The following is a 23,223-nucleotide window of genomic DNA, read 5'->3' on the forward strand; positions in this document are numbered from 1 at the left end:
CAACATGTTGCTTAATATTAAAGACAGTACTAAACATTTTGACACTTTACAGAAGGGCTGCAAATCCAAAACTGAACCTTATTCTAGTTATATTTCAAACAGCTGAACACAAATTACTCAGCCTAAACAAAACTGCATAATACCTCGTTTGTGGTAGAAAGCTTCTGGCTTCAAAAGGGTTTGTACTTAGCTATTATAGACCAGATAAATGAACTACAATGTTAAGTTTAGAATCAATATATAGCTTGAAAGACAGAAATTAGAGACATTGGGCTGCTCTCAGAGCAACAAAGGTCCAGGGAGAATGAAATTAGAGAGACATCTTCCAAAGTAGGAGTTTGGATATAGTAAATCAGGGAGTGTTGGAAGCACCAAATTTCAACACCTACCAAGGTCCATTAATCTTTATTTTTACCTTGTGCACTGAAATGGCTCAAAGTGATTAAACTTGATTACCCCTTATACTGAACAACATAACCATGATCAGGAGTAAATTAAAAAGTGTGCCAATGTCTGAACAGCAGTTCAAAGCATACCAATATTAGAGTGAAAGTATAATTTCCACACAACTATTCTGATCATGCCTTAGATAATATGTTGCTGCCTCTTACAGAGAAGTGTAATTCTGCTCCTATATCTTATGACAAAAAATAGCAGGACTACATGACAGAAAAGTCAGGAAGTGGGATGAATGGTGCTGGCTCTTTCAAAGAATAACCACATGCATATTGGGCACAATGGATTATTTCATAAAATATGATGAACAACTTATTCAGTGAGGTTTTGATAGACTAAACATTTGGAAGACAAAGGTCCTCTACTGGACTGCTCTCCCCACCACCAAGATCCATGAGGGGTCACTGATCAACGTGAATTATTTCCAATCCCTTGGGGACCTCATCCTATCAAGGACAGACATACATGTTTTAAATGCAAAACATGAAGAACTGAGGATACAGGAGATCTGAAACAAAAGTGCTGGAGGACATCAACAGGTCTAGCAGCATCCGAAGACAAAACCATAATAATTTCAAGTCCCGTATAGTCTTTTGTTATTTCTTACTATTTATTATGTTATAATTCAACATTGTGGACTGAAGACCATTTTCATCCATCTCATGAAGTGTGTGTTTGATCACAATAATAACAGACACAGCACCAAGGCCTTCAGGGTAGTAGTGTTAATAGTCCTCCTGCAGGTGTTGGAAGCATAGTCCATGGACAGTACAAGCCTCAACTTCTTTATGAAATAACACTAACGATGCCTCTGCAAAATCCTGCAAATCTCCCTTCAGGCCAGTAACCCCAAGGCACTGGTTACATTCAATCAGCTGCGTTGAGTGGGACACAGGCACAAGCCTGACGGGATTTCCAAACAAAGCAAAAGCAGCTCTCAACTCAACATTGATAAAGTGTGGAGCTGGATGAACACAGCAGGCCAAGCAGTATCTTAGGACCATAAACGCTGATGTTTCAGGCATAGGCCGGTCATCAGAAAAGTGATGAAGGGCCTTTTCTGATGAAGGGCCTAGGCCCAAAACGTCAGCTTTTGTGCTCCTAAGATGCTGCTGGGCCTGCTGTGTTCATCCAGCTCCACACTGATTCTCTAGCATCTAGAGTTTCCATTATCTCTCAACTCAACGTTGAGAGGCAGATAGCAGAATGGCAGACAAAACACTCCGAAGGACATCCTTAACTCTATAGCAAAAGCTGCAAAAACTGAAGATGAAGCATCCACAAAGTGTCAACATTTCTGAGTTTCTCCAAAAGGGCCAGATGGTATTAAGCATAAACAGAAGGAAGGTGTGAAAACTTGAGCATCCCACTCACCATCTCTTCAAACACTGGCAGCAGGGTGAACCCTACCAGCACTGGGTTTTTAGTCTGCTCAGGATCCATAACAAGAGAATAGAAGAGTCGCCACAACTCCAAGATGAGTGTCTATAATCTGTTTCTGGTGAAAACCATCAATTTAGATTTTAGACTAGGCAAATTACAAACATTTGTTTACTGTCTTTGGATCTAAAAACCAAAGAAACAGGAATAAGTGCAAAATGCTGAACCAACTCAGCAGGTTAGGCAGTGTTTGGACTAAGTTAATATTTGAGGTTGATGACCTTTCACAAAAACCAGTCTGATGATAGGCCAACCTGGAATGTGACCTTTCTCCCTGCAGATGTTGCCTGACCTGTTGAATTAGTTCAGCGCTTTTATTTCAGATTTCCACCATCTGTGATTTTTGCTTCTGAATTACACAAATACAGTAAGTCACCTTGTTCTGCAGTATAAATCAAGGGTGCTATGCAGGCAATAGACAGCCAAGAAACCCCCCATAACCAAAAATTAATCTATATTGATTATTGTAGCATTGCACTGGAAGTGGCTCTTGTAACAATGTTTGCCCTCCATAACTACTCAAAACAATTTTCTTTCTGGCTTTCCTGTTTAATGCCACCCCCAGCAATAGCTCAACTTGTACTCAACAATGTAGAGATACACAAATAACCATTAAGTTGAAGAACTGACTTAATCAGCCAGATAGGTCAGTTACTGAAATTAAATTTTCACTTCAACCTTCCCACTTCCACATTGGGAACGCACCTCAAAAGTAAGCACTCATTATCAACATGTAAAGTGCTTTCACATGGATTAGATGGTTTTTAACAAATTTCAGAAGTCACACTGACCAGGTTTTAATATATATTTAATTCATGAAAATTTATTCTACATGTTACCATACTTTGAGAATTTCAATTCCAGCACATGCACACAATTTTCAAAGCAGCAAACTGTTCTGACCGAGTGCCAGAACCGAGCCAAGAATATTTAAAGTTCAGATTGCACTTGTGCCACGATCAATCCAGGCTGATGCTAACAGTGTCATACTAAGTGAATGTTTTGCTGTAGTGGTGTAACCTATTCAATGAGATATCAAACTAAGATATGGTCACGCATGTCAGGTGAAAGACACCACTCTGCACAATTTGAAGAGGTGGGGCGTTCTCCCTGGGTTCTGACTAATAGTTACTTATATCTTTGTTTCTTGTTACAAATGTATCATATTTGTTTCCTTGCATTGCAACAATGACAGCATTTCAAAAAAGGTGCTTCAAAGGCTAATTGAGAATGATCAGACATTGTGAAAATGACTGCAGAAATTAAAGTTATTCCAATCCGATCAGGTGGTAATTAACTGTTAAGATCTGCTAAGTGCCATACATTGGTACTGCAAAATAGTTAACATGCTTCTAAAATTAAAATTTGATTAAGTTCCATTACATTCCACACTCAAGATACTCTTCCTGCAATTGGACAGACATCACTAAGCAGTGGGGATCATTTACATGTAAGAAATCAAAACAATTTCATTAAGACTCTCTATAATGAACTTGCCCTAGTGAGTTATGCTGAACATGAAAGATGACACTTGGCACTTGGCATCTTTTAAAGAAAATGCAACGTTAAGCCTCAAGATTTTCTTGCATTCACTAGCAACAATCCTGATGCAGGAGCTAGAAAGCAATATACGCATGAGCACTGTTGTCAACAACATGCAGACAAATTATTAATTACTTTTGTAGAGGCTATAAAGGCTGTCAATCTACAGTACAGAAAACAACATTTACCAGTTAATATGCAGATGTATTTTTACAATGCAATTACTCTTGGTACTCAAATGAAGTATACAAAAACTTAAAATGTGATCTTCACTCCTAATTCCATGCATTGCTAAACCTATCACATTAGCTACTGAATTTACTAATACATATCAACAGGATTGGAAGAGGTGAGAGAGATAAAACGCCAAGACAACAGCAATAAAACATTTAGAACTGTGGCATTCCCAAACTGAGTAAATTTGAGGGGCAAATATGGGATGTTTAATGGACAGGACCTAGCACAAATTAGGATTCAGGCTACTGTCTCAGATGAGCTCCAGTTGATGCAGGAAGCAAGGTGCGAAGTGATCAAAATATTAAAATAGTCAGGTCTGAAGATAACAAAGGTCTAAATGAGGATATCAACATATGAGCTTTAACAGGTAACGTTAGAGAGGTGGAAGTAGTCAAAGAACAGGAAATGACATCACCAACCCAAGGAAACCTAACCAGATAAATAGAAAGCGGGACATACCAGTGCTTCGGAGGCTCACTGATGATGTTACCTAGAATGGTGACGAAATGTCTGAAAACTAACCTTCCAGCTCAGCAAGCAAACTCACATCCAGTGGAAGTAGTCAATCTTGGCAAGGGTGCCAAGATTGCAAACAATCTTCAAATCGCAGGAAATGGCCATGGAGCAGATGAGAGTAACTAAAAATCTTAGCTTGTAGAGCTAGAAATCAAAGACAATGATATCAATCCTCAATGTTTAAACGGAGCAATTCTTTACTCATCCAAACTGAATGTCAGATGGCAGTCTGATGAAACAGTAGATAGATGAGAGAGAGGTTGTAGTCAGATTTTGGTAGCAGTGTACATGTGAAATACATCATTAGGCTGTCAAGATGTGCTATGGTGCAGTTTTCAGTTGGTCAGAAACAAACAAACATTCAGTTGCATGAGTTAGTTAAATAGGACAGACGAGTCATTGATTCATTGGGATAATTATGAACTGCATTTACATGGCTAAATATTCCAAATAAGAATACAAGGACAGAATTTCCTCATTAAATCCTGAAAACTTTCCCAGTAATGTGTATCTCAATGCATATTTTACATTCATCTTGATATGGCTATTCACTCAAGTGCTGAGTAATTGCTAGTAAAAGTGTCTCAAAGCAGTTCACAAACACCATATGGTAAAGAAACTATATGCTAGTTGTCTTTACAGTCAAAAATCTGTTGCACAATGAACCACAAACCAAAGTGAAATAGAACAAAAGTACATGGAATGAAGTGAAGTGATCATCCATAGGGAGGGAGGGAGGTGGAGGATAAAAAGAAACAAAGAATGTTGAGGGTAAAGGAATGAGTTAGGCAATTTTGCATTTCAGCATTCCAAAGCACTTCACTTATTTCATTGACTGTACTGAATGAGTGCAAGTTTATCTACACTTAAAGTGATACTATGTTGGTAAGTTTTCAAATTTAAGCATCTTCTCATTTTCCTACAGATGACTCAAAAATAGTGACACAGCATACTTTACATCATTATATGACAAAACAATTTGGATACACAGCAAATAATCCTAGATAAAGGATATGTTAACAAGGTCAGGTGTGGCAAATGATGAAAAAGTGATGCTTTTATAGCAGAGATAAAAAATAAAGTATTGAGATTATAATGAGATGCATGTCCAGTTAGAAATGTTCAATACAACACTGCACAAGTGTCAAAAGTATTTGATTTATTTTTTGACAATTATTTGCTACAGATTGCGTAAAGGAAGTGACCCAACAATTATATTTTGCACTGCACAGAGCTGACTGTCAATTACAATGAGGAAAGTCATTAGAGGGCAGCTACTCAGTCTTTAATATGTTTGACAACTGAGCATCCATGTCCTTCCATGGTAGTGTCAAAGTCAGAGATATACAGCACAGAAACACAGCCTTCTGTCCAACTTGCCTAAGCTGACCAAAATCCTAGATAAAACTAGTCCTTTTTCCAGCATTTGACCAAGATCCCTCTAAACCCTTCCTATTCATGTAGCTATCCAGATTCCTTTTAAATATTATTTCGGCTTCCACCACTTCCTCTGGTAGTTCATTCCATACATGCATCACCCTCTGAAAAAGTTGGCCTTTTAAATTTCTTCTAAATCTTGCCTCTCTCACCTTAAACCTATGCCCTCTAGTTTTGGAGACCCCACGCAAGGAAATGACCTTGGCTATTCATCCTATCCATGTCTCTCATGATTTTATAAACCTTTAGGGTCACACCTCAGCCTCTGACACGCCAGGGGAAATAACCACAGCCTATTCAGCTTTTGCCTCGAGCTCAAACTCTCCAACCTTGGTATCCTCCTCAAATCTTTTCTGAACGCTTCCAAGTTTCACAACATCCTTCCGAAAGCAGGGGGACCAGAACTACACACAGGATTCAAAAGTGGCCTAATCAATGCCCCGTACAGCCACAAACTCCTATAGCCAATGCGCTGATCAATAACGACAAGCATACCAAACACCACCTTCATTGTCCTATCTCCCTGTGACGCCATTTTCAAGGAATTATGAACTTGTACTCCAAAGGTCTGTCTCTTCAGCAACACTCTCCAGGACCTTCCCAATAAGCGTGCAAGAGCTCCCCTGATTTGCCTTTCTAGAGGACAGCACCTCATTTTAGATTAATTAAATTCTAACTCCCATTCCTTGATCCATCTGATTAAGACCCCACTGAACTGAGGTAACCTTCTTCACCATCCACCACACCAACAATTTTGTCATCAACTGCAAACTCACTAACCCCACCTATGCTCACATCAAAATCATTAATACAAGTGACGATAACAGTGGATCCAGCACTAATCCTTCGATAACCAGTGGTGTCACATCTGTAAAGTCAGCCTCCCTCTGTTGTGTATCGGCCTGCACTCTAACCAGTCTACCACGAGGAACTTTGTCGAACACGTTGCTGAAGTCCACATAGATCACGTCTACCGCTGTCCTCAATCTCTTGTTCCACAAAGTTCTAATTCTAGGGTTTTCCAGAAGGGAGTAATTAATTTCTCCTTCTCAGTCCTACGTAGCCAAGCCCTAATTCTGAGACTTTGACCTCGAGCTCCAGATTTCCCAGTCAAGGAAGAGAGAGATACTTTAAAAAAAAACGACAAACAATCAACCTGTTTAATGACACTTCAGGACTTGAACGTGTGCCCAGTGGCTCAGAGGTAAGGACACAACCCACTGCCACAAATGCCCTTCCAGTGAAGAGAACTATCCTCAACATCTACACCATCGAGTCTTATATTTCAAGAAAACATCGTCCATCTGAATTCCAAAAAGTGTTGTCAAATGCTGTAAGTCAATTCTATTAAGTCTCTTCAAAGCACAATCTTCTCATCCAAAGACACACAGTCTAGTACTGTAAAAACATTTTTTGCACTCATTTCACAGCAATACCATTCCTTATGCAAGACTGCAAGTATATGCCATACTCCACATATGCTCTAATGGCCTGCCTACACAGAGCTGCTGTTGAGAATTTTTCAAACATCTTGCCACAAAGAAACCTGATCACACATACCATTTGCTTTCCTAAGTACTGCCATATCTCCATGTTAACTTTGAGATTCACCTACAAGAGTACCTAGGCATCTTTGAATACCAACATTTCCCAACTTCCCACTACTCAAAAAAAAAATTCAACTTGCCTATTTTCTTCCTTCCAAACTGGAAAGCATCTCACATCCACATTATATTCCATTTGCAATTTTCGTGCCCACTCACTCAACTTGCCTTTGACACATTTTTGCAAACTCTTCACTGTTTACTTTTCCATCTAACTTTACATTAGCAAACTTGGATACATTGCACTCAGCTCCCTCAACCAAATAAAATCAAAATGCTGGAAATATGCAGCAGGACGAGAAGCATCTTTAGAAAGAGGAAAGAGTTTTGTTTCAAGTCAATAAACTTTTATTGGACAAGAGAAAAATCTACAAATGATGTTGGTGTCAAACTATTCAAAGGAAGAAGAGGTGGTGATTGGGGTGGTTTGTGGGTACGGAGAAAAACATGAGAACAACTATGGTATGCTGGAAGAGTCATTTACATTAAAGCTTCTGCTGCACAGCCAAAGAGCAAACAAGAGGGACAGCAAAACATGCAAAGACAAAGGAAACAAAATGGGGGTGAACATTCAATCTGTCAGTTTGCAAAGCATCTCCTTCAATCATTACTTTCCAACTTAAATGGAGGTTCACCACACCAAGGTAGACAATTAAAACAGGTTTTCTTGTACTGCCATGTACCACCCAAGGACTAAACAGAGGTTTTCTGCAAAGCAATCCACGCGTCAATCTTTCAGATATGCTGAAAGGACACAGCCTTTTGTTTTTATTTCAAACTTCCAGCCATGGCAAAACTTTGCTTTTGTCCTGCTTTGCTCTTCAGCAAGTCTTGGATATGGATTGTAAATAGCTGAGGCCCCAAAAACTAACCTTGTGGTACCATGCTCGTTACAAAGTAGAACATTTACATTTTGACCAACTATGTTTTTTGCCCACTATACAAAAGTTAATCCATATTAATTGATCCCCCAATCTGACAAGCCTGAATTTTGTATAATCTCTTGGTACAGTACATTATAGAATGCTTCTTGTAAATCCAAATACACCACAGATTCCTCTTTACCTAGCCTGCCACTTAAAATCCTAATATAACTAAGGAATAAGTGATTTTAACAATCAGTCCAAGTAATAACTCTGAAGAACTTAGTTTCAAACAAATTTGTACAACTTATCTGAGAGAATTGGGCAGCACGGTGGCTCAGTGGTTAGCACTACAGCCTCACAGCGCCAGGGACCTGGGTTCGATTCCAGCCTCGGGCGACCGTGTGTGGAGTTTGCACATTCTCCGTGTCTGCGTGGGTTTCCTCCCACAGCCCAAAGACGTGCTAGGTGGATTGGCCATGCTAAATTGCCCATAGTCTTCAGGGGTGTGGGGGTTATAGGGGACAGGTTGGGGTGGGATGCTTCAAGCGGCGGTGTGGACTTGTTGGGCCAAAGGGCCTGTTTCCACACTGTAGGCAATCTAATCAAAATACATATCTTACCTCATGTAGTAAAGATCTGATGCATCTAACTTCCTAGTAAGCTGAAAGACCTGCCATATATTTCCAAAATTTGTTTACATTTCAGTCTCATTTGCAATTTTTTCCACATACTTCAAGGACAGTCCAGCTGTTCAATGAATTTCCTCAGCAGATGAGATGAATTTTGACAAAGTGACACCTTGATAGATACCAGTGTCCAAGAGGACAACAGATCACAAACAGAATGCACATCAACTTGTATGATCAGTAGATCTGATACAGCTGTGGAGTGCACTGTAGACAATGGAGAGAAGAGCAACTAACTAGTTTCCCTGCTTGAAAACAGTAGAACAGCACTTATCGCAAAGAAGTGACTATTAAACTGAAGTGACTATAAACATGGAATGACTGCCTCTTTTCTTCTATCACCTTGTTGCATCTCTAGAGTAAAGCCATTATGTACAATAAGTTCGTAAGTGCACAAAATGTGCTGGTTAAGATTTGGGAAGAGAAAACCCATCTAGTCTGTAGGGACAAGTCTTAGCATAACATGCGTAAGAGGAATTCAAAATCAAAGTAGAGATAAAAGTAGACAATTTATACTACAAAATGCATTCCTTCACTGTATAAGTTATATTACTGCAGCTCCACTGAAAACATGAGAAAGGTTTCCATTCCTATAAAATAAAGAAAAATAAATTGATGTACAAAAAGTTCTGCATAAACTTCAAACCAATTTTGAACAATTGATCATTTTGATGAGGAACTCAGTTTCCTGATAAGGGTTAATGTGGAGCAACAATTCTCTTGAAAATAAAAAAAGTCATCAGAACTTTTAAAACAAGTTAGTATAAAAAGATAGGACAAATAGTTTGGACAGGTCACTTAACAGCAAAAGACAATATTTCATAAATCACAATTTAATTCACATTTACTACAGTAAGTACACTAATCACTGGCATAGGGGTTAAGCAAAAACAATTTAACACTTGTCACCATGTATTGTTAACGTAAATAACTTGTGTTACAAAACCAGCGTGTTTCGTTAGGATAAATAGCAGTATTAACTGGACAAGTGACACCACTGAAAGACCACATGAATACTTCATCCACAATACAAATTGACAGTTGATTTCACAATTCATGCAGCTTGTCTTGAAGGTTTCCTCTATTGTAGCTTTCACGTTTTAGAATTTAGCCATAAAACCCATTCCAGAGCTACCAACATACAATGGATGTAGATAGAATTAGAGTTTTAACCAGGCAAGCAAGCTTTACTTTTTAAAAACAAGAAACCATTCAACTAATCTGAAGGTAGTAAACAGATGCTTGGTGACTTCTTTTAAGATTTACTAATTTAGTGAGTTACACTAAATCCAAACAGCATTTCTGCCATGACAAAAAATTGGAAGTCAAAAGTTCAAGCGGGATGTTTCCTTATGAAAGAAGGAAAGTACATCAAAGTAAAGAGCGAATAGTTCCCATCCATAATTCTGCTAAAAAAAGTTGCTGCATAATGAAGATAAGTCTGATTGATTTTTATCTTTTAGAGGACTAAGAGTTCCAGAAAATCCTCAAATTAAGAGGATTTAGAGAATTTACTTACCCAAAATATTTTGATATTTCGGTTTTGTTTAAACAATGATCTAACTTGAATCCCTTACCATACATTAATTATATAACCGTTATTTCACATTAACTGAGCACTCCTATTATGCTGAAACTAGTCTTGATCCAGAGCGGCGAACATTTCGAACACAAGTTTTAAAGAGCTCCGTGCCACCACATCAAGCAGAGATTGCTGGATAGTCCCAATTCGAGACACTAAAGCGCTATCAAATTAGTGGTATGGTGCTTTTCTAGTTTCTCAAGTCAAACCCAAGCCCATGTTCAAACTTCAAGTTACAGCAACGTTACACTCCAAAATGTGCATTGAGACTTCGCAGGATGGACGCGAGTAAAACACACCTCGGTAGCTCCCGACTTTTTAACAAGGCTCCGAGAGCACACATGGCTAGAACTGTACTAACATAAACCATGGGGACGTAACTATCAGTTCGAGAGGGTGCTGTAACTGATCCTCGTCCGTAAACACTCACTAATGTCAAGCGCCCAAAGCACCAGCGTCAGCGACCTGACATTAACTTGAAAGCAGCTGCAGCGGCGAGATCCCAGTCTGACTCAACCCACCACGGGGGCAAAAGTGTCCATTTTATTCCGCCCCCCCCCCTTTAAATATACCAAACAGCAGTAAGAAACGGAATGTCTCACCCCATTTTTACCCCTCTCTCCTCCTGCTGAAGACAAGCCGATTCTCCGCCTGCGGGGGGACGCTTCTCGCTTTTTACGGCGTTAATGATGGGAGATGGTACCGAGACTCAGGCTCTCTCAGCCCGGCTCAGAGAGACGCTGGAGCAGATCATTTCACCCCCGAGCACACAGGGGCACAGAGGCGGGGAGATGAGTGCAGCGACAGCGGAAACTCGAGGGTAAACCCTGAGAGTGCTCCAAGGGACTCTTCCTCCCCACCTCTACCCGCCTTTTCGGTCCAGATGCCTTGGAGGTGAAGCAGGGGGAGACGGTGGGGGGGGGGGGTGGTGAAGAGAGTCGCCAGCCGCGGCCCCAAATGGCTGCAAAATCGAGGCGGCGCGAGCCGGCTGCAGCTGCCGGGTCAAGATTCCAATTACGCGGCGCTCCAACCGCCACCTTCCATTCCCTTTGTCAGCGGCAGCGCTCCTCCACTCACTCCCGCAGACTCCACCACTTCTGCCCGGCCATAGCCAAACCCCCGCACACCCCACGCTCCGTCCCCACCCACCCTCCTTCGCGTGCGCCCGACCTTTAAATGAACGTCAGCGCGTCACGGCGTAGCGCAGTCACCCACTCTGACTCGCCCGCCTCGTTCCGACTCGGCCCTGACGTCAGAGCACAGCAATTACCCGATGACGTCAGCCCAGCTCCCCACACTTTCTGCTAATTATACACACAGCATCCTGTCATTTCACATGCCCTAGTTTGGTTGGAGAGCCACCCACCATCTGCATCCTCAGTGGTTCAGACCGCACAACAGGAAGTTTAGGATGTTGCCAAGGATAACGGAGCTTCAAATGCAAGCCAAAGTGGTGTTTTATCTCGCATCTGTTCACGAACTTTTTGCAATTTATGAACCTGGAATGCGAGGTGATGGTTGGATTATGCTTTTTCCCCACATGGCATGAACATCTTTAATTCCCTAAAACAGTCGGAACGTATCGTCTCTCCAGTTACACAAGTTAAAATCTTAAAGCCCTGTTCGTCTGCAATTGTCGTAAAAGTTACTAAACTAATAAAAAAAGCTCTGGTCATATATTGTGGTTTAATGTTCTTTCATTCTGAGCGTCTTCTCTTCGCTCTTTTCTCCATATATATATAGACCAGGCAAATAAACAGTATAAAACCCGAAAGAACTGCGGATGCTGTAAATCAGGAACAAAAACAGATGCTGCTGGAAAAGGTCGGCGGGTCTGGCAGCGTCTAAGAAAAAAAATCAGAGTTAACGTTTCAGGTCCGGTTCCGAGGAAGTGTCACCGGACCCGAAACGTTAATTCTGATGTCTCTTCACAAATGCCGCCAGACCTTCTGAGTTTTTCCAGCAATTTCTGTTTTTTGTCATGAATAAACATTATACCTATCCATTTAATCACACCACCTAGCTCATTCTTCTCTGATTGACATCTGATTTATTAATACCACCTTTTCCAGGTGAGAACATGCCCGACAATTTGTGACTTCCAAATAACTGAATACAGAATATTATTTAAAAAAACTTGGCGTGCAGCCAGTTGAAAAGGTAAACCGACAAGGCATCACCCTTTAGGCAGCTTATCAGTAAAGTCTTTGGAAGATGCCCGGTGCCAGAACATTGCTTTTAAACAGCACTTGGTCATCAATGATGTACTCACCGATGCTCAGTTTGGGTTCACCAGACCTCATTAGCTTCAGACCTCATATTTAAATTAGTGATGAGAAGGGACATAGTCACTCAAAGGGTTATTAGTCTTTGAAAGTGTCTTCCATTGAGAGCTGTTGAAATTTGGAGCCCCCTTAAAAACTAAAATTCTTTTGAGTCTTTCATATTTATTACTTCCTATGTAGCCTGAGTATTACGGCAGTAACCAGCATTCTACAAATATAAACTGACCTCCAGTATATGAATACAGAGAACAGATTAAATCCAATGCTGAGTTCATGACTCAAGTCAAAAAATGATCATATGCCACATTACCCTATTATTAATGCAATGTTTCAAAAAAAGGAGTTTTTGTTCTTAGAAGGAATTAAAACTAAACTTAAAATGGAGGCAGGAAAGGGGAATTGGTCATCCTGGCATCATGAGTAGCTGCCAATGGTCATTGGACAAAAAAGTTCAGACAATTGGTTGATAAAGCATAGGTGGCCATCTGCCAAAATAATGAGCTAAATGGGAAAAGAGGAGTATGAGAGGAATCAAGGGGATGAACCACCATCTCCTTCTGGGAAGATGTTCCTCTACATCAGCCCAAGGGAAGACAAAAGGATGTTGCTACCAGAGACCATGAAGGACTATCACAAAAGACTGCAAGATATCTGGAACATGGAAGTGTGCTGCTTCTGCTCCACCATTTTACAGAAAAGCCTAATCAACTAATGTACCATACCTAAACTGCTGCTTCTCAACAAATTATCAGAAAATCATTACAAATCCACTGCCTGTGTTAGATAACTGTGATCACGAACCCCTCCCACAAAATCACAAAAACAGTGGGGGCCATATCTTTGAATATATTCCAGGATGAGCTGGATAGATTATTGACCTACATGGGGGTCATTTGTTAAGGGAGTCAGACAAAAAAGTGGAGTTAGTTGGATCAGCCAATATCTCATTGCCTTCTGGAATTAGTTCAATGAGCTGGATGACCTACCCCTGCACCTATTTCTCATGATCTTGGGGTCAGATGTGCCACTTGGAAATGGCCTTGGAAGGACTCCAGAGAATGCCCTGAATTGAGAAGCCAAGAGTCTAGCACAAGGTAAATCTGGAATCCTGCTGAGTCCAGGTTACCAAGCCCCAATGAGGGATCATGGTAGAGAGGCAGCAGGGAATGGAGAAGACAAACACAAAGGGAACACTTTGGGAGATCATTTAAGGGCCTCAAATGACCCAGTGCAGCAGACTGGCCAATGCATCCCTCACCCAGTAGAATAGGAGGCAATTGGACAACAGTCTTGCTCAATTTTAGACCTCACCTCTCATCCTACAGCTGAAAACTTTAGTACTTCATTTTGGAATGTAATAAGCTTTCATTATAATTCTACCTATGACAGAAACTTCCTGAAAACCAATTTAAATCACTGTAAATTAAGGAATTAGATTCCCTAAATATCATGAAGTAGGATTTTCAAATTGCAATTATATTTTGAGGTCAGACATCAGTTCTAACAATTTTCTGGAAGAAAAACAATGTTGCTGAAAAAGCTCAGCTGGTCTGGCAGCATCTGTGGAGGAAAAATCAGAGTTAACGTTTTGGGTCCGGTAACCCTTCCTCAGGATAGTTTTCTGGTTTTGGTTACCATTGACTTCAACTAAAATGAATACCAGTCAGCTACTCCGGAATATGATTGATACTTGATAACAGCTTGAAAATTTGTCTTGATTCTGCAAGAAATTTGTAACTTTCAAAGTCTTCCTTCCAGAAGGTGTGGAGATGCAATGTATTTTTAGTATGGAATTTCTAAGATCTGTTGAAAAGTATACGTCTCATTTTTCTGCCAGGTTTGTCAGCTTTAGTGACAAACGTATATGTCTCCACTTTAAATGTGTTACTTTCATTAACATTTTCAACCCAAAGCACACAAGGTTCTTGTATTGCAAATTACTTACATCAGATTTTCTTTTTCTAAAGGTCAGAAAGTTAGAGGTTTTCATTTTCCTTCAGAGTGTCTTATTAGTTATTGTAGTTCTGGCCTGTGTTGTATAATTGAAAGCCGACATTTCTGGATTCCAGACTGGGCTCATAGGTCTGCTATAGTTTCAGTCCTGAAAAAGTGAATCCAGGGTGTCACTGGGGCCAGGTTATCAGATCCTCATGATGGTTTGAGGGATCATGGTGGACAGAACAGCAGCGGATCGTGAGGAAAAAGATTCGGGGGATTTTTTGGAGGGGGGGGATGGGCACTTGGGAACTCAATTGGCATACTGCTGATGCCTTTCTCACTCCAAGGTGGGAGTGGGTAAATGATGGGCACAGTGCCAATAGCATGTCATTCAATATAATGCTTACCTCCCCTGCTATCACATCTCCTGAGCTGTAAAATTCAGCCCATTATTTTGAAATGTAATAAATTTGAAGGCTAATTCCACCTGTGATCGGTTTCTATGGAAGAGTTTGACAAACCTTGCCCAATGATGAAATAAATAAAAATCAAGTAATTATCACAGTCATTCAGCATCTGGGAAAATGTTCAACTATTAATTGAATTGTATTAGATCTGTAAATCAATTGCATTTAACCCTGACTTAGTCTTAGCATTCTTCACAAAAGAAGACACAAATAACATCCCGAAAATACTGGGTGTATGGGGTTAGTGAGAGAGATGAATGGAAGGAAATCAGTATTAGTAGGGAAGTGGAGGGTGAGGAAATTGATGGGATTGAAGGCCAACAAATTCCCAGGACCCGACAGTCTACTTCCCAGAGTCCTAAAAGAAATGACCCTCGAAACAATGGATGTCATCTTTCAAGAATCTATCAACTCTGAAACAGTTCTATAGTTTGGAGGGTAATCCCACTATTTAAAAAGGAGGTAGATAGAAAACGGAATTTTAGAATGGTTAGCCTGATATTGGAAGTATGAAAAATATCAGAATCCATTATAAAAGATCCAATAACAGAACACTTAGAAAACAGCATAGATTTTTTAAAACAGAAATCTGCTTGACAAACCTAATGGAATTTTTGGAGGATATAAACAGTCGTGTGACAAGGAGAGCCAGCCTATGTAGTTAACTTGGATTTTTAGAAGGTTTTTGATAAGGACCCATGTAAGAGATTATTATGTAAAATTAAAGGACTAGAAATAGTGCACTGACACGGATAGAGAATTAGTTGGCAGACAGAAAACAAAGAGAAGGAACAATCAAGCCTTTGACCAAACGGCAGCCAGTGAGGTACTGCAAGGGTCAGTGCAGGGAGCCTAGTTATCCACAGTACATATTAATAATTTAGACCAGGGAACTAAACATAATATCTCCAAATTTGCAGATGACACAAAGCAGGTTGGGAGGGTGAACTGTGAGGCAGATGCAGAGATGTTTTAGTGTGATTTGGATGAGTTGGGTAGATGAGAAAAGCATGGCAGAATAAGTATAAAGTGGACAAATGTGAGTCTCTTCTCTCTGGTTGCAATATCAGGGAGTTTAGTTATGACCTGAATGCTGAAGGATTGGTGTGGAGATGCCAGTGTTGGACTGGGGTGGACAGTCAGAAATCACATGACACCAGGTTACAGCCTATTAGATTCATTTAAAATCACAAGCTTTCGGAGTGCTGCTCCTTTGTCAGGGGAAGTGTCACTTCAGCTGATGAAGGAGCAGTGCTTTGTAAGCTTGTGATTTTAAATAAACCGGTTGGATGATAACTTGGTGTTATGTGATAGATTGGGAAAGGGGAAGGTGCAACGAGACCTGAGTGTCCTTGTTCAGTAGTTACTGAAAGCAAGTGTGCAGCTTCAGAAAGCAGTTAAGAAAACAATTTGTATGTTGGCCTTCATAGCATGAGGATTTGAATACAAGGATTTGCTGCAATCGTTCGGGGCCTTGATGAAACAACAATACATGAGTAATGTGTGTAATTTTGGTCTCGTTATCTGTGGAAGAATCAAAAGATATGACTCAGGATAAATGCAGCAATGACTTCTCCGGTGACTGGAAGTCCAGACCAGGGATCACAATCTCAGAATACAGAATAGGCCATTTTGGACTGAGATGAGGAGACATTTCTCATGGTGATTCTGTGGAATTAGAAAGATAGAACATTACAGCACAGTACAGGTCCTTCAGCCCTCGATGTTGTGCTGACCTGTCATACCGATCTGAAGCCCATCTAACCTACACAATTCCATGTACATCCACATGCTTGTCCAATGATGACTTAAATGTACTTAAAGTTGACGAATCTACTACCATTGTAAGCAAAGCATTCCATTCCCTTACTACTCTCTGAGTAAAGAAACTACCTCTGACATCTGTCCCATATTTTTCACCCCTCAGTTTAAAGCTATGCCCCCTCATGCTCGCCGTCACCATCCTAGGAAAAAGGCTCTCCCTATCCACCCTATCTAACCCTCTGATTATTTTATATGTCGTAAGTAAGTCATCTCTCAACCTTCTTCTCTCTAACGAAAACAGCCTCAAGTCCCTCAGCCTTTCCTCATAAGACCTTCCCTCCATAACAGGCAACATCCTAGTAAATCTCCTCTGCACCCTTTCCAAAGCTTCCACATCCTTCTTATAATGCTGTGACCAGAACTGTACGCAATGCTCCAAGTGTGGCCGCACCAGAGTTTTGTACAGCTGCAGCATAACCTCTTGGTTCCGGAACTCGATCCCTCTATTAATAAAAGCTAAAACACTGTATGCCTTCTTAACAGCCCTGTCAACCTGGGTGGCAGCTTTCAAGGATCTGTGTAGATGGACACCGAGATCTCTCTGCTCATCTACACTACCAAGAATCTTACCATTAGTCAAGTACTTTGCCTTCCGGTTACTCTACCACAAAAAGCATTTGAGGCCAAAACTTTGAATGTTTTCAAGAAGAAATTTTGGTATAGTTCTTGGGGCTAGAGGGATCAAAGCTTATGGGGAGAAAGCAAGGATAAGGTATTCAGTTAGACGTTCATATTGAATATTGGTACAGGCGCTGAATGGTCTACTCCTGCTCTTGTTGTCTGTGTTTCTATGGTTTGGTGTTTCTTTCTCTTGAGCCAGAAGATTATGTTCAATGATTGCTGCTGCAGCGAAACATTAAATACAAGCTGATGCTTTAGAGCAGTTGACGGGATCCATCATTGATAAAGGTGCTCTTATTTGGATGAGATTTTAAACTGAGGACCTTTCACAGGTAAAGACTGGTGGTGGTTTAATCTGAAGGCCACCTCACATAGGAGAAGTGGTTCAGAAGGTGGTCTCTTCATGTAGACTCAGCTGGTACAAGAATTGATCCTGTGCTGTTAGTGCCACTGTGTATCACAAACCAGCCATCCAGCCAAATGAACTAAACAACTTCCATGGTCAGTCTGGACCACTAGATTGGATGAGTTGCTTCCTATGTCTTCCTTTCAATTCTTTTTAGTTCTTGAACGTTGACACCAAGTTGTCACGGACCATGTTCTCTTTCATTTGCTGGTCTTCAAACGTGTTTTATTCCCCTTCAACAAGGGATTTACAGAGAATGGTGAGTGGAATATAGCTATCTGTTGCGGAGACTTTCTAATACATCTGCACAGGTGAATTGAATTGAATTAGCTTTATTGTCACATGTACTCAAATGAATACACTGAAAAGTTTATAAGATCCCACTTACAGCACCATCTTAGGTACAAAGGTACCGGGGTACAGCTTCTTCGGTTACAGATAAGTTACAGTTTAACAATGTCACTAACACATGGCACCATCTTAGGTACAGAGTACTAGGTACAATCCTTAGTTACAGTACAGAGTAATGAAGAAAAAAAATTACATTTCAGATATACACAGTACAACCAGCATGTGCTCCTAAGATACTGCTTGGCCTGCTGTGTTCATCCAGCCCTACACTTTGTTATCTCGGATTCTCCAGCATCTGCAGTCCCCATTATCTCTGATACACCGTACAACCATAGATCATAAAAACAAGAAGTAAAGTTAAAAAGCAAACATCACAGTGTCTCTCCAAAAGCTCTCCACAGCAGACCAGGCAGGGGTCCTCCACGTGATCTGAATGCTGGTCGCTGCCATACTCTGCACGGCGCCACTGATCACTGATGTCCCCCGCTTCAGGCTGTTGCATGCTGGCATCACGGTTCTGGGCCACTATTGGCCGGTGTCCCTAGTCTGGTCACTGGTCACTAGCATCCCCGCTTTGGGTCACTGGTCACTCATGCCCCTGCTTTGGGCCAATGGTCATTGGCATCTCTGCTTTAGGCCACTGGTCACTGGCATCCCTGTTTTGGGCTAATGGTCACCGACATTGTTGCTTTGGGCCAATGGTCACTGGCATCCTCGCTTTGGGCCAATGGTCACTGGCATACCTGTTTTGGGCCAGTGGTCACTGGCATCCCCACTTTGGGCCAATGGTCACCAGCAATTTCACTTATTTCGCTTTGGGCCAATGGTCACTAGCAATTTTGCTTTGGGCCAATGGCCACTAGTGTCCCCGCTTTGGGACAATGGTCACTAGCAATTTTGCTTGGGGCCAATGGCCACTAGTGTCCCCGCTTTGGGACAATGGTCACTAGCATCCTCACTTTGGGCCAACGGTCACTGGCATACCCGCTATGGGCCAATGGTCACTGTCATCCTCGCTTTGGGCCAATAGTCACTGGCATACCCGCTTTGGACCAATGGTCAGTAGTGTCCCTGCTTCAGGCCAATGGTCACTAGTGTCCTCGCTTTGGGCCAGTGGTCACTGGCATCCTCGCTTTGGGCCAATGGTCACTAGTGTCCTCACTTTGGACCAATGGTCACTAGTGTCCCTGCTTTGGGCCAATGGTCACTAGCATCCTCGCTTTGGGCCAATGGTCACTGACATACCTGTTTTGGGCCAGTGGTCACTGGCATCCCCACTTTTGGCCAATGGTCACCAGCAATTTCACTTATTTCACTTTGGGCCAATGGTCACTAGCAATTTTGCTTTGGGTCAATGGTCACTGGCATCCCCACTTTGGGCCAATGGCCACTAGTGTCCCCACTTTGGTCCAACGGTCACTGTCATCCTCGCTTTGGGCCAATAGTCACTGACATACCCGCTTTGGACCAATGGTCACTAGTGTCCCTGCTTTGGGCCAATGGTCACTAGCGTCCTCGCTTTGGGCCAGTAGTCACTGGCATCCTCACTTTGGGCCAATAGTCACTGGCATACCCGCTTTGGACCAATGGTCACTAGTGTCCCTGCTTTGGGCCAATGGTCACTAGCATCCTCGCTTTGGGCCAATAGTCACTGGCATACCCGCTTTGGGCCAATGGTCACTAGTGTCCTCACTTTGGGCCAATCGTCACTAGCATCCTTGCTTTGGGCCAGTGGTCACTGGCATCCTCGCTTTGGGCCAATGGTCACTAGTGTCCTCACTTTGGGCCAATGGTCACTAGTGTCCCTGCTTTGGGCCAATGGTCACTAGCGTCCTCGCTTTGGGCCAGTGGTCACTGGCATACCCGCTTTGGGCCAATGGTCACTGTCATCCTCGCTTTGGGCCAATAGTCACTGGCATACCTGCTTTGGACCAATGGTCAGTAGTGTCCCTGCTTCGAGCCAATGGTCACTAGCGTCCTCGCTTTGGGCCAGTGGTCACTGGCATCCCCACTTTGGGCTAATGGTCACCAGCAATTTCACTTATTTCACTTTGGGCCAATGGTCACTAGCAATTTTGCTTTGGGTCAATGGTCACTGGCATCCCCACTTTGGGCCAATGGTCACTAGCAATTTTGCTTTGGGCCAATGGTCACTGGCATCCCCACTTTGGGCCAATGGTCACCAGCAATTTCACTTATTTCACTTTGGGCCAATGGTCACTAGCATTTTGCTTTGGGTCAATGGTCACTGGGTCCCCACTTTGGGCCAATGGTCACTAGCAATTTTGCTTTGGGCCAGTGACCACTAGTGTCCCCACTTTGGGCCAACGGTCACTGTCATTCTCACTTTGGGCCAATAGTCACTGGCATACCCGCTTTGGACCAATGGTCACTAGTGTCCCTGCTTTGGACCAATGGTCACTAGTGTCCCTGCTTTGGGCCAATCGTCACTAGCATCCTTGCTTTGGGCCAGTGGTCACTGGCATCCTCGCTTTGGGCCAATGGTCACTAGTGTCCTCACTTTGGGCCAATGGTCACTAGTGTCCTGGCTTTGGGCCAATGGTCACTAGCGTCCTTGCTTTGGGCCAGTGGTCACGGGCATCCCCGCTTTGGGCCAATGGTCACCGGTATACCCACTTTTGGCCACTGGTTGCCGGGGTCCCCGCTTTGTGCCACTGGTCGCTGGTGTCCCTGCTTTGATCCGCTGACCCTACTTTGGAGATTTGAGGTTAGAGGCCAGGGATGGGTGTCTGAGGCAAAGAGAAAAGAGGAAAAAAGGGAGTAAATAAAGAAAAAAGAATGGGCAGAGCGGAAGAGCTCCAGTGGAGCATCCTACTCCTCCGCAATCTTACCGGAAGAGAGAGAGACTGACAGAGAGAGACACACACAGGAAATTTTTTTGATGTTTTCCCTTTGAAAGCTACGTAGTTCCCCAGAGCCCTGCTTCCGCATAAGCTTTGGTGACATGGTCAGAAACAATCAGAATGTTGTTGTCAACCTGTTTTCTTCCTTTGGTTAGGATCCATTGGTTCTGGGGTGTCTACAGATAGAACTCACAATGTCCTCCAGTAGACATGATTTTTAAAACTGCTGCCATTTCTTTTCATAGTCACCTTGATTTAAAGCAGAATCTTCTATTTTCAGTTCTCAGTCCAAAGCTAAAGGAAATAAATAGATGTGGTAATTACACGATTCTTCTGTTCTTTTCTCCCTTATGCACTTATGTTGTTTCCTTTCAAATAAATCAGCGTCATTTGCAGCTATTCTATGTAATAGAAAATTCCATATTCTCACTGTTTATGAATGAAATAGCTTGGAAACATAGGAACAGGAGTAGGCCATTCAGTTGGATTCACCACTCCATGGGATCATGGCTGATCTGTGGCCTAACTCTATGTGCCAGCCTTTAGCTCGTATCCCTTAGTGCTTTTGCTAAACAAAAATTTATCTATCTCAGATTTAAAACTAACAACTGGTCTAGTATCAACTGTCATTTATGGAAAAGAACTCCAAACCTCTACCACACTTTGTATGTAGAAAGGCTTCCTACATTAAATTAAATTAAAATGCAAGACTATGAGAAAAGTGCTGGAAAATGGGACTGGTATAGTTTTAGAATTTTTGTTGTTGGTACAGACTTGATGGGCTGAAGGGCCTCTTTTGTATTTAATGATTCTACAATTCTATGAAACAGATTAGCAGTGATCATATTGAATGGCAGAGCAGGCCCAGGGCCTAATGATCTTCTTTTGCTCCTATTTTAATAGTTCATATGCCCATCATTTCCCATTCATTACAAATTTTGCATTGAATAGGGACTTATATGTTTCTATGAATGTAGACTCTTAGAATTATTATATATTTTGTTCGTGTGATTTTTAAAAATTCTGGTCCAGTTTAACTTGAAGGTCAGAAACATCAACGCTCTTGCTCTTAAACATAACTAAGACAATTATTCCAACTAATTTTTGTACTCAGCTGCATGCTTTTGCTTAAAGAATTGGCAACGGGTGTCCAGAACAATATTTTTTAAAAATATAGTTTTTGTAGGGCAACATTCCAGAATGTTTCTACATGTATTGATGACATAATAATTATAGCAGCTATACTATTGAATTCAAAATCATATTGTATAACTTCATTTCGATGAGGCTATAATTCCACAGAGTCCCTTCACTGTTATGAAATATATGGGAATAATATATCTTCTTCATCCATGCCACCTCATGGTAAGGTCACTACCTCGGTTCCTAATTGGATTTATCATAACGGAAGCTGATTTATTATTTATGTCTGCATTGTTTGCTGCCTCCAAGCCGGCACAATCTATTGACTTCTTAAAATTAGTTCATGGGATGTGTGCTTTGCTGGCAAGGCCAGCATTTCTTGTCTGACCCCAATTACTCCTGACAATGTCATAGTGAGCCACCTTTTTGAACTTCTGCTGCAGTCTGTGAGCTGAAGGAACATTCAGTGATAATGAGGGAGCTTCAGGATTTCAACTTAGTAACAGGGGCGTGTTTTTAACTCATGATGGGGTGAGATTCAAAGAGTGATAGTTCCTTTACCTGCTGCCCCTGTTCTTCGAGGTGGTAGAGGTGCCAGTTTTGGAAGGTTTGTAACACTACTGAGCTAAATGATTGCATTCACCGCGGACTGACCTTCAAAAATCTGGTCTGGATAATAAATGCTTTCACTATACCTTCAGTGTATTTGAGCAACCATCTTCATTTCAGAATTGTTGGATTGTTGGCATCTAACTTGCTGGTTATGTCTTCTAGTGGTAACCTTCAAAATGACTCTTTTGAGATTTCCAGCAGACAGTTTATACTCTACCAACAGCTTCATCTGTATCAACGTTTCCTTCAAACCACATACATAAACGTCTTATTGCATGAACGAGTAATCCAAAGTCACCTGATTTTGAGAGTTTCTTCATTTCTGCCATGAATTGAGAAACACATT

At 41.6% G+C, this 23,223-nt stretch overlaps 1 protein-coding gene across 3 annotated transcripts in view; it reads right to left on the reverse strand.

Annotated features, from left to right (window-relative positions):
- LOC125451215 (homer protein homolog 1-like) overlaps positions 1 to 11,493 on the reverse strand; it is an 89,016-nt gene extending 77,523 nt beyond the window's left edge. For 2 of the 3 annotated variants that reach the window (XM_059644824.1, XM_048528085.2), the window contains exon 1: positions 10,969 to 11,492. Coding sequence is in view for 2 of the 3 variants with exons in the window: in XM_048528085.2 (XP_048384042.1) it covers positions 10,969 to 10,973 (5 nt within the window). In the remaining variant the exon portion in view is untranslated. Of the gene's footprint in view, positions 1 to 10,968 lie in introns of all 3 variants that reach the window. The other variant, XM_048528086.2, reaches the window with a different exon arrangement.
- Positions 11,494 to 23,223: the final 11,730 nt, after the last annotated feature.

Source organism: Stegostoma tigrinum, chromosome 3 (genome assembly GCF_030684315.1).
Source record: "Stegostoma tigrinum isolate sSteTig4 chromosome 3, sSteTig4.hap1, whole genome shotgun sequence".
NCBI lineage: Eukaryota > Metazoa > Chordata > Chondrichthyes > Orectolobiformes > Stegostomatidae > Stegostoma > Stegostoma tigrinum.